The following is a 13,201-nucleotide window of genomic DNA, read 5'->3' as shown; positions in this document are numbered from 1 at the left end:
AGGTCACACTATCAAGAAACATTAATATTAGCTCTGTGGGACCTGACAATTTCCCCATCTATCTCTGCTACTGTCAGGTGTCACTTAGCCAAAATCCTGTTAAACCTTTTCAGTTTATGTATGTTAATGGGTTATGTGCGTAAAACATGGAGTAAGGCCATAGTAGCACCATTATACCAAAGTATTCCCATGACAGTGTCTGAAAACTAGACCTAATAGCCTGACAAGCATCATAATTGATGACCTGATAAATAATGACCTATATACCATTTGTCCAGACCAATTTGGATTTGTAAATGTTAATTCATGCCTACTAAACCTAGTTTTTTTCTTTGAAAGTGTCACCGAAGCCATGATTGCAGGTCTGACAGTCCATACTGATAACTTTGGCCTTGCCAAAGCCTTTGACATTATCCCACATGCTGATATCAAAGATAAGATCTCCCAACTTAACATAACCCCTTGTAGTTCATTGCATAGCCAAGTGACCCTTCAGCAGAATCCACACTGTTAAAGTACAGAGCACCTCAGCAATCCAGAAGGGTGTCACCAGAGGGAGTCCACAGAGCTCTGCCTTGGGCTCCTTGCTGTTTGGCTTCTGTTTCTTGGAAGTTAAAACAATTTTAAAATCCCAGGGATAAGCAGATACTCTATTATGATCTGCACCAAGTAAATGCCTTGTAAGTTTCTGTCATGGACTCATCTTAAATGCTAAATAAAGATGCAGTACAATTACCTTTAGGAAGACCACTGGTCTTATCACATGGCTTTTAGTTCCCTCTCCAAACAAATACAATTCTATGGGAATAGTTTAATCGCATCAATAACAATTTTTCTTTTGATTACCATGTCTTGGTTTTGGTTAACATATCCTACCTTTCTCAGTTGACCTGTAGTGGTATCTCCTGTAGGTCTCCTGCATTACTGGTCCCTTCATACTCTTCCCTTATTATATTACATAACCACTATGATCACCTGCAGCTGGAATTAAATAAATTCCCAAAGAACAACCTGCATGTTGGCCATAATACTGGATACATAACATTTAAGACTTTGTCATACATGCAGAATTAGTCCTCAAAATATAGAGAAGACACACTGTGAGGTTGTGCTACTCCAAATCAGTTCAACATTGATATATAGCACGAGCTTCCAGTTATCCCATTTGTACACAGGGCATGGCTAGTACACATTATTACCATGCAAATATGCAGTCTTGTTCTGGCTTCTTCATATCTCTCAGCAGCACGAGAACAGCACCACCTGTACATCATAACTGGTACTGCAGGTATCTGGGCTTTCTACAATGTAATGCCTGCAGTACAACTGCTGCCAACAAAATGGAGCTCTTACAATCAGATTTAGGCCCTTTGGTTATAATGGACAATACCAGTACTTTGACATTTTATTTTGGCATTCAACTCCAATGTAAAAGTGCTACAGTGTAGCAGCCACAACATGAGTTTTTGAATCAGGAGTATGATTCTATGATACCACATTATCCTATGTGACATTAGGAATCTCTGAGAACTTGTTTGAGAATCAGGCACTATGGAAAGGTTTCAGTTTTGTGCTGTTTCAAACAAGCATGTTCTACAATGTGGCACTAAACTTAAAGTTAAAATACTACAGAAAACAAGGAAACAAAGTTCAATAAGCAATAAACTAAATATGTCACAATAACATATAATATACAACATCTTCCTAATGCACAGCAGTTAATATGACCATAACATGGGTGACATCTATAATGCAAAAAGGCAGCCTGCTGCTCTTTATTTACCAAACAAAGCAAGTCATTTAAAATTACAGTCCAATACACAGTAATTAACATTCTGCCTCACTTCCAAATAAGTATGACACACACTTTTCTTCACTAAGGTAAATATTAAAAAGCATACCTTTCTTACTAAAGTAAGTAAATGGTGCAGCCCTCAGTCTCACCAGCACATCCAACTGCCAAACAAATTATAATAAAAGAATGTATGTAGGTATATTTAATAGATGTCCACCAATTAATACATTGTTTAATATCTCTACCACGACTGTTGTCATTTTGAAACAGACCTACGTCTGTGTACTAAATTGCAATTGTAAAGCATAGTTAATGAAGCCAGTTTCTCAAAACCAGTAATTAAACTACTGAAAACAGCAGTAGTGGAAGGGGTTTTCATGCAGATAGTTGAACCTCGATCAATTGAAACACAAAATATCAATCCGCATTTATCAAGTCCAACCAAATGAAAACAGATTCTGACTTGATTCTTTTCTGGACCCATTGTAAAGTGCATCTAGGAAGGAAATTCAAATGAAGTGTGAGACTTGCCCCCTAAAGGACCCATGTTAAAGCCTATACTGGAGATTCAACAGCTTACTATTCAATCTTTTTTTATTGTGACCCTCATCTGGGGTCAGAAACTACTCTTGGGGGAAACCAGGTACCTAACTCTCATGACTCCATGACAGGACTTTGGTCCTCTGCCCATCATTTTATATGCTCCTAAATTCTAATATGTTTTTCTGGAATTCATTAATTTCCACTTCCTGTTCTTTACCTTTGAAAGTGCCTTCTTTCACATACTCTGCTTTTCAACTCTTATTGGATTTCAAACACCCACTGTCCATGTTGGTTAAACACTAAATCCAACAAATGGACAAACCCTGACACCTGTGGCACTACATTATGCCATTTCTGTCCATCAGTTAATAAGAACATTTGCTGAAGTGTAATTTTGTGCCAACACAATTACACAAACCTCATCCATTCAACATTTTAATCTTGAAGACAGAACATATTTGTCCCTATTTCCATTATATTTTCCGGTTTCCAAACAATATACCTTTTAACAAACAAACGCAGTTTTCAACCACACTGATTTAGCAAATGACATCATTTTTTATGCTTGATGGTTATGATAGTGGTGATAAACTTTAAGACTGTGGTATATGGTGCAGACATACTGGCAGATGATAGGTCTTGGTCACTTGAGTAATACTCCTTTCCTTTAAGGAGCAAGAAGTGTCTTTAGAGTAGAATATGCATGCTTCCCATGTATGAGTCCACATTTGATGTCAGGTCTCCCATAAACTATTTATGGGAAACCTGCAGTTGTCAAGTTTACAACCACTGTTGTCGATCAGCTCCACATCTTATCAATCGTAATCTCCCTGTAATAAATAATGGATAGTCCTGAGATGCTCTTCCCTCTCTAATTTGCTAACCAGTTGGTAACAAGTGGCTACACAGTCATGTTTTTGCAAATCTATAGCCAGATATCTTGTCAAAATTGTATTTATTTATTTATTTATTGGCATTTGTTAACTGGGCTGGTCCAGCTGGGCCTGTGGCCCATTTTCAGTGGAGACCCAAGGAGAAAAGCTCCAGTAGTACAGTTAAGTAATTTACAATAATTAGGAAATGTAAGCTTGCAGAATAACAGAAAAACATAATTAAACAGGATATTAGAGAAATAGGCATAGAGTAAATACAAAGCTAGTACATATCAGTGTAAAATAAAATGAAATGTAATAACAAAAAACAGTATATTTAGAGAAGCGTTTATACATCATCATGAATGATTAAGATTCAGGGAGTGTCTACTTAGTACAGAGCTTGTTGAGAGGGATGAAGATATTTAAAAGTGTGTAAGGGGTACAGGGAGGCTAGTTTGGACTTGACAAGGTCATTTTTTGGATTTAAGTAGAAGAAGTTTGAGCTCATTTTTTAAGTGGGATGGATGGGTGATGGTACATATCTCAAAGGGAAGTTTATCCCATGCATGGGAAACAGAGTATTTATATAGAAGTTTGCCTACTGTTTTCTTGGGTTGATAGGTATCTAATAATTGCTGGTTAGAGGAACGGAGGGATCAAGTTGGGGAATAGATAGAGACATGGGAAGAGAGGGCTGGACAAGATAGGGTGTGTATAGAATGGAGTGTAACATTTGAAACATTTGTAGTAATTTCAGAAATAGTAATGGCAGTCTTGTACTTGTATGTAAATAACCTATGTTTTTGTTAAGTTCTTTCAGCTCATTTACTGTACCTAATTATCAATGTAACTCTGTTGGAGCTTTTCTCCCCGGGCCTCCGCTGAAAAAGGACATGTATCCAGTCGGACCATCCCGGTTAACAAATGTAAAATAAATAATAATAAATAAAATTGAGATAGCAATAGTTGTTGGGAAAATTCTAGCCACTGAAGTGAGTTTAGAGCAAGGCAGTATATGGACAGCTTGTGATAAATCTAGCTATCTTATGGTAAGTTTGTTGAAGTTTAGCAAAGGTTATGGTCTGGATGTTAGTAAGAATTGGAGAAGCATACAGTAGGGAGGGGAGGAGTGTCTGAGCAAGGGAGAGTCTGGCAATAGTGGTTAGAACATTTTTGTTGCGATATAATAAACCAAGTTTTTGGTGAGTCTTTTTATACATTGGCGTATGTGCAAGTAAAATTTGTGTTCAACATCAATGATGACTCCCAAGAGTTGTGTCTGAGTTTCAGGTTGGATATTGGTATGGTTAGAGGATATAATAGTGAAGGTGGATTTATGGTCAGATAGAGAACAGGGGAGGAAGAGCAGGAGTTTAGTCTTTTTAGGGTTAAAGATTAGTAGATTATCAGCTAGACATTCTTCAGTGGATGAAATAGCCTGTTGGGTTAGGTTATAGAGGTCAGAGATATTGTTAGAAATGGAGATTAAGGTAGAGTTGTCTGCATATTGGATGAGGAGGACTGTTTACAAGATGTATAGAGATCATTGGTGAAGACATTTAATAGAAGGGGACCTAAGATGGAACATTGTGGAACTCCAGTTGGAACAGAAATGAAAGAGAAGAATGATTAGCACCATTTAACAGATTGCTGTCTGCAGGAAAGGTAACTGGAGAACCAGGCAAGTGTGTTGGAAGACAGGTTGGATTAGTGAGTTTGGAAAGCAGTAGAGGGTGGGAGACTGTATCAAAAGCTTTGGAGAGGTCTAGGAAAAGACAGGATATGAGTTTATTGTTATCCAGGGCCTCAGCAATGGTGTGTGTGAAGGATAGGAGGGCAGTAGTTGTACTGTGGTTAGGACGAAAGCCATGTTGAGTGGGGGTCAGGAGGTTATGCTGTAGTAGGTAGTTGAGAAGTTGGGAGTGAATGCATTTTTCAAGTATTTTAGAGAGGGGGGATAGAATGGCTATGGGTCGGTAGTTCGTTGGGTGTGTAGAGTTACCTCCTTTATGTAGGAGAATGGTGAAGAATGGTTTCCAGAGGGTAGGAACAGTAGATTCTTGAATAGATCTGTTGATTAGAATAGATATAGAATAGGCAACAGATTCAGCAGCAAGTTTGAGGAAGATAGGGGGAAGATTGTCAGTGGAGGGAGAACAAGTTTTGAGCTTTAGAAGAAGAGATCTAATGTAGGAAGTAGGGACAGGGTGGAAGGAGAAAAGATTAGTGTTTGGAGGATTGGGGGTATGCAGAGGGGTTGTGTTGCAGGTGGAAGTTAAGAGTGTTTGGATGGTATCAATAAAGTGTTTATTAAGGAGGGTATCAGTTTCTTTGGGAGATGTGTTGGGGTATAGGCAGGGGTTAGAGGGACAGCCAGGAGAAAGAATCTTGTTGAGAGTAGACCAAAATTTCTGTGGGTTGGATTTACAATTTAGTTGAGCAGAGTTATAGTAGGACTTTTTGCCTTTAATAGTTTTTTTCTTAGTAAGATTCCTTAGGTTTCTATATTTATGAAGAAGGGGAAGTTCTTTTGTTTTTGTCCAAGATTTCCAGGCACTCTCTCTTCTGTGCATAAGGTACCTAGTTTCCTTGGAAAGCCAGGGAGCATAATTTGATTTTAACCTTATCCTTCTAGAGGGAGCAATGGAGTTTAATGTACTTAGGAAAATGCTACTAACAAGGTAACTGCGTCACTGAGAGGGGTTTGTTTAAGGATAGACCACTTTATGCTAGCAAGGATGGAGTTGAACTGGGAAATGTTAAAGTTAGACAGTTTATGACAATCTCTGTAAAGGTGGGGTTTAGGAGGATGGGTGGAGTGTCTAAGTACAGAAGTGGAGAGGTGATCACTAACAGAGTCAGGTAGGATAGTGGGGTTATGATAGTGGTGGGGGGAGTTAGTGAGGATCCAGTCTATAATGGAGCTGGATGATGTGTTTTTATGAAGGTGGGTGGGGGAGGGTATCAGCTGATGGAAGCCACGTAAATTAATACTTAGTTGTGGAGAGTCAGTTGAAAGTTTGGAGCAGTCTAAGTTTACATCTCTTAAGATGATTGTTTCATAGGGTATATTAAGGGAAAACCAGGATAAGATATTTTCTAGGATGGACAAATTATTCCCAGGGGGGATGTAAATGGAGGCAATAGCAAATTTCTTGTGTGGATTGAGGTGGCAATTTAGGATGATAAGTTCTGCTGAGTGGAAGTCAGGGACAGGAGAGGTATAAGGTGAGAGATTGAGAGTACTGGAGTAGAGGGTGGCGACACCCCCATCTTTTTTTGAGAGTCTATCTGAGCAGAAGATGTTGTAGCCTGGAGGGATAATTTTGTTGTTTGAGATATGTGGCTTGAGCCATGTTTCAGATAAGGAGAGGATGTGGGGATTTATGTGAGCTATCCAAGTGTGTGGTTCTGTGATTTTTCTTAATTAGGCTTTGTATATTAAGTGAGACTATAGACAGGTGTTTGGATAAGAATTAATTTGGTGTATGGGGTGGTGAGGTGATTGTAGAGGGGGAGGTAGGTGTGGGGGGTATGTGGTTGATAGGAGTTGGAGGGGGGCCAGGGCTGGGGCGGATGTCCCCAGAGGTGAAGAGTTTTTTTTGTTTGACGAGAGACTATACTAGAAGGTAAATGCAGTTTGTACAGCTTTAGTTTAAGTTTGTTGGCAGGTGGGGGATTTGGATTTGAGGTAGTTTATGACGACATGTGGCGGAGAGGTTAAACAGAGTTGGAGAGATAGAAAATAAGGAAGTTGTTGGATGAGTATCATAGGTATAGGATGTAGCAGAGTATAGATGTGGGTAGGGAAGGTAGGAGTGGTAGGAGGTAAGGATAGATAGAAACACAAGAAATGTAGTAGAAATAAGTAGGTGAAACATATTACAATATAGGTAGAGAGATTAAAGGGTGGGTGTAATAGTGAGAGATAGGAGATCTTGACTGCTAAGTATGCTAGATTTGATAGTAGGAGTGGTTATTACAGGAAATTTGTAGTGAATGGATAATGAGAGAGGAAGGGGAGGGAGTGGTTGGTATAAAGGTAATTGTAATGGGGGTGTGTGGGAATGGGGGTAGGGTAGGAGAGTGGAGTGAGCCTGAGCATTAGCGAGGGTAAATGAAGTGGGGCTAGCCATAATGAACAGAGGCAGAATAGTAAGAAAAAACAATCTAAAACACCAAATGTCAATGATAAGAATGAATTAGAGATGTACAGTATGTAAGCCTTCCTTAGATATGATAGAATAAACTATCTTTCATCCTTCAATTCTCATTCAGGGAAATCCCAAACTCCATCATAATTCCATTTGTTCTTACTAGTTCCCCATCCCACTGCTATGTCATCCAGTGTCTCTATCTGTGCTACACATCATCCCTCTCCTTAATTGCTAAACAAGCATTTCATGAGTTACCTGAGGGGGAGAGAGGAGGTGCAACTTTAAGACACAAGATTTTGGCCTATGGAAAAGCCCCATATAGACAGAGAGGGAGGGAGGGAATGGTAAAACAGGACTAAACACAAATCAAATATGATAATGCATAAAGAACAGAGAATATAGAGGCTGGATTCCATATCAGTGATGAGGACACTTTGTAGAACCGAAGTAAGACTAACAGATTGCTATTTTATCAGTTTGTATGGTGGCAAGCTTAAAGATATGATGTTCCAAGAAGTTAGTAAACACTTATGAAAGGAAAACACTGAGCTCTGTGGTAAAGCAGTAAACAGGTCCTTTAGTGACTGCTCTCCAAATGGATCCAGAATCAATTATGCATTTATAATTCACATCAGAAAAACAAGTTGGCCATTTAGATGGATCAATGAGATGTGGCATACAATTATAGCAGTCTTATTACAGACTAAATAAGAAACAATGATGAGGCATAGTGGTCACTGAAATTATTAGGGCCCTGCTTCACAGCTCCTTTGTTTTGGCTTCATTCATGGCTTCTAGTTACTTATTAGGTGGATCTTGCTTCTAATCCTCATGAACAAATAGGCTTCCAGTTACTTATTGGATCTTCCTTCTAATCCTCATGAGCAAATGGGCTTTCCATTTCACCACTGACTAATAAAATGATGACCTTAACTGGAGGAAGGAGGCAAAGGTCTCACACTACTCACAGTGACCACTATTTGTTATATCTAACAATGAGGTTGTCCGACTATGGTGAAATATATATAACAATCTGTTATATTTTTATCATATCATAGTTTGGTTAGTTAGCCTCAGCAGAATCAGTCCCTAATGAAATGACAAGGTCCGCTTTTAGACATGATGGAGTTTGCTCCTTCCTCTAGAAAATAAGTTGGTTGATTGGCTTCTTTGAAATGTTCACATAAAATTGCATTTAGTGTCTTGCTTGTGAATTAGGTCACATCTATAAATGGTCTGCAGCGGTGCAGTTCACTAACCTGGCTGACAAATACATTTACTGAAAACGACAGTGTAGTGTAATGTGGCTACTATGTTAATTTAAATAAGGACTGGGGGTTATTTACACCGCACTCACAAGATTTGCCAAATGGAGAGCCACACATTTAAAATGCGGAAATATTGCATTCTGAAAAAATCATGGATCCGTGGGACATTTTTGCCAGTTTTTATCTGCAAACAAGTATCAGACTATTAACTCAGGAATGTTGGTCATAAAATCCTTTATCAGCTCATAATCATCTATCATGAGACGGTAGACCAGCTAACGAAGGAGTTCACCATCTATTATAAAAGCAACCCGAATGACCACAAATACTGATGCTGTTTCCATTGGATTTTAAAAAAGAAAAATTGTGATATATTTACATAAATTGTTGCGACAGTAATTGGCCTGTTTGAAGTCATCATTTCTATTTAGAAAGTCTGATATCAGCTATTATGTCAGCTAGATACCTTTTAATTTTCATGCAGTTTATTATTTGTAAACGAAAGAGCAGCGTATACACACACATGGTTTAACCTACCACAGCGTCTCCTTGCGTTACATTTCCTTCCATATCTGCGAATTGAACACAGAGCCCTTCTGATGTGATGTTATTCTCACTGTCCATCATGCTAGAATTTACTGGAAGCGCAGTGCCAGTCTGAGGAACAAACCCAAGAAATGCCTTATACTGATAATTGTGAGAAAGTGTTTCCGAACCAGCAACATCCAGAAGGTCGGTTGGTAAGGCAGAAATGAGTGGACCAGGTGTTTTCATCTTGTGGCTCGCAATCTCAAAGTCACAACAAATGGACAAACAAGGACAGCTGGTTACATACTCCTGTCTGTAACATAACACAGATATCAGAATAATTAAAAACCCAAAGAAAAGAAAGGCGATAGACACTACGGTTATTATTAAATAAATATTCAAGTTGGAAATCGGGTTGTCCGAGATCTCAACGTCTTCAAAATCGGGCAACACTTGTGGAAAAGTATCATATAACCATAACCCGATAGTTACAGAAGCAGATCGTTTGGGTATCCCATTGTCTTTTACTTCAATAATAAGTCTGTGCTTGTTGGAGTCGGTGACCCTGATGTTGCGTAAGATTTTGATTTCTCCCGTTTGTCCATCAACGTTGACAAGACTGGTGTCACTAGCTTGTAATAACTGGTACGACAGCCATGCATTTTGGCCAGAGTCCGCATCCACAGTTATGACCTTAGTCACCAAGAATCCTACTTCAGCAGAACGAGGGACCATTTCTACTGCTACATACCCATCTGTTGTGGGGGGATACAAGAACATGGGAGGATTGTCATTCTGGTCTACAATGGACACCTGCACTGTGGCTGTGCTACTTAGGGGTGGGTTGCCTTGATCCTTGGCTTGAATTAGTACCTCAAATTTCCTTTCCTTCTCGAAATCAAAAATTGACCTAGCATATACATTTCCATTTTCATTGCTTATTGACACGTACTTCATTACGGGCAAGCTGTCGCGATCCGTTTCTAAAAGTGTATACGTAAGTCTACTGTTCCGATCCAGATCTGGATCCAAAGCAGAGACCTGACAGATGAAATCCCCTACTGAATTATTTTCATTTATGTACACTTTGTATAATTCTTGTGAAAAACGTGGTGGATTGTCATTTACATCAGCGATGTGGACAATAATATTTGTTTCACTTGAAAGAGGGGGTGACCCGGAATCAATGGCAGTGATAGTGATATTATAGGAACCAACGGTTTCTCGATCTAAAGGACCATCGGTTATCAAAGTATAATATTCAGCAACTGATCTAAGTTTAAAAGGAATGTTGTCGGTGATATGGCAGCTCACCACAGCGTTTATCCCGAAATCTCTATCAGTTATAGTGACCAGTGCCACCACTGTTCCTACCTCTGCGTCCTCCATGATCTGATCAGAGACCAGCGTTACTGCAATCTCAGGCAGGTTATTGTTGACGTCTGTAATGTCCAACAGGACTTTACAATACCCAGAAAGTGCAGACGGACCTTTATCTGCAGCCTGTACGTGCAGTTCATAGGATTTGGTTTCATCCATGCCTGTTATATTTTTCAGACGAATTTCACCAGAGTAGGAATTTATATCAAATTTATCGCGCAGTTTCTTTGGTGTGTGCCTACTAAATGAATACACGAGTTCCCCATTTGTTCCTTCGTCCCGATCCGTAGCTTTCACTTGAATTACTAATGTCCCTGCTGGTGTGTCTTCAGCTAAACTGACTTTGTAAACAGGTTTCTCAAAGACTGGAGAATTGTCATTGGCATCCAAGACGTTAATGACGATTTGGAGTGTCCCAGTCCTTTGCGGTTCACCCCCATCAATTGCTATCACTAAGAGTTCGTGCAATGACTTATGTTCTCTGTCCAGGCTTTTATCTAAGACAAGGTGAGCTGTCAGACCACCATCAGTCGAACTGCCAATGTCCAAAGAAAAATGATCATTAACGCTTAGCTTGTAATTTGTTATCCCATTGGAGCCCACATCTTCATCACTGGCGCTCTGAATCGCGAACCTGGTCCCTACGGGAACATATTCCTTAATACTGATGTGCAGGTTATTAACCGGAAAGGTAGGCGCATTATCATTTATATCTAGTATGTCCATTTTAGCACTGAATAATTGAAATGGATGCTTCATTACTACCCGTAGGTTAATATGACATGGCGAAGTGGTGCCGCATATAATTTCTCTGTCAATTCTTTCATTAATAAACACATTTCCATCCTCTGGATTTATAAATAAATATTGCTTACCGTCAGCAAAGTCCATACTGAGTTCACGGCTGGTATATTTTCCATTGCCGAGCCCTAAATCTTCATTTAGATTACCAACCAAAACACCGTTTGGTAATTCCTCTTGAACAGTAAACATAATATCTCCAAAACAATGAAGCCATTGCGTTAAGAAAAGGAAAACAGGTAACCAAAACTGTATTATCAGCGAGTCATTTGCAGCCTTTACTAGTATAGTATTTGATTTAAATTTCCATGATGACAGTCCGGGTTCCATCTCTTACACAGAATACGTCTTATTTTCCATTCGCCAGGTATAAATAAATAGGAAATGTAAAAAGCTGCAGCTGTAGGCTTTCCTGTTATCTCTCTACTAGAATATTTCAAGAAACGGTTTTTATAACGATAGCCTGGTTAACAGCGACACCTACAGATATGCACTGAAATAGCAACACATTTCTCTAACCAGCTTTTAATCACACAACGTGGCAGCCATCTTTATTTGACAAAACAAATCCAGTTTTCTTTATAATCCTTTTTTGACATCTTGATTTAGACTAATAAGAAATAAAGAAAGGGACTAAAATAGGGTATTGTCCTATTAAATAGAGGGGAGAGAAACGTCCTGTCTGATTGGTGTAGTGAGGGTGATACTTCCGTGGTTTCCTACCTCACTAAAAATCTTCCATCTCTAGACCAAGAAGTTGAAGTAGGATTCCAGCCGATAGCTTGCCACCTTCTGGCTTGAAAATGTGAAACACGACCTCCGCTCATATCATGGAGCAATCGGGCAAAAGGTGGAAAATGTACTAAAAACTTTAACTGACAAGCCCATCGAGTGGCTAAAACTGTTAATTCATATCTGCATGCCGTTCAGTTAATGAGTTAGTATTTTATTTAGTTATTTGACTTTTTTATTTTTTTTTTATTTTTATGTCCTTTGTTAACCTGGTAAATGAACTGGTCCTAACCAGTGGAACATTTTCAGTCACGACCATGGCAAAATGGCATCAACAAACAATAGTGCACATATTAACAAGAACAAATTGTACAAATACACATTTGTGAACAACTAGATACACAATAGTTATTAGGTCATCGTTTCATTTAAGCCAAATCAGAATAAACTGACGAATAAGGTAAAACAATAAAAATGCATTCACAAAGAAAGAAAAAAGAAAACTAATGATGATGGCAATAATATCCCAATATATATCCCATAATAAAACACATTTTACTGATTTCCAACACTGTATCAGCTGCTATGGACTGATGTCCTGAGTCACAAACAAATAACAAAGCTATTCCTAGTCCTATAAGAGTATACACAGGGAGTGGATTATTTGCAGATGTGGTTTAAATAAGGTCGCAACTACACCTTTCTCTATCTCAAGTTGAGATTTTAGCAATTTGAAAAATACTGGAAATCTGTAGCTGGTTTGCACATCTTTTGACAAAGTATTCAGAGGCTACCGGCAGTTTTGTTAAAAGCGGTGGCATTGTAACTGGAAGCGCTATTGGTTTCCCATGCTACAAAGATTTCTAACGAAGAGCTTATTTAAATGCATGTCATTCATTAGATTGAAGATGACGTGTGGGAAATCAGCCCTGGCCTCTACTGGCACATACTTAGTTTTCTGCAAGCGGACCTAGAGATGCTGACAATAATGATCTAAGTCAAGAAATGTTAGCATTCTCAGTGGATTGTAGCATAGCTGTAGTGTGTGAAGAATGGAGTGCTATAATAGCCTAAGAATATTCATGTCTTGATAGCCCTACACTTGTTGAAACCGTCTGTCTA

The 13,201-nt window shown here is 38.9% G+C and overlaps 1 protein-coding gene across 1 annotated transcript in view; it reads right to left on the bottom strand.

The window, feature by feature from the left end:
- Window positions 1-11,785, bottom strand: part of LOC122800403 — a 104,330-nt gene extending 92,545 nt beyond the window's left edge. Inside the window, exon 1 of the mRNA XM_044069851.1 lies at window positions 9,176-11,785. Coding sequence (XP_043925786.1) covers window positions 9,176-11,677 — 2,502 coding nt within the window. The 5' untranslated portion in view covers window positions 11,678-11,785. The remainder of the gene's footprint in view (window positions 1-9,175) is intronic.
- Between the last annotated feature and the right edge of the window lie 1,416 nt (window positions 11,786-13,201).

This window comes from Protopterus annectens, chromosome 4.part0 (assembly GCF_019279795.1).
Source record: "Protopterus annectens isolate FY-2018-M chromosome 4.part0, PAN1.0, whole genome shotgun sequence".
In the NCBI taxonomy this organism is placed as follows: Eukaryota; Metazoa; Chordata; order Ceratodontiformes; family Protopteridae; genus Protopterus; species Protopterus annectens.
This window is presented reverse-complemented; position numbering and strand designations above follow the sequence as displayed.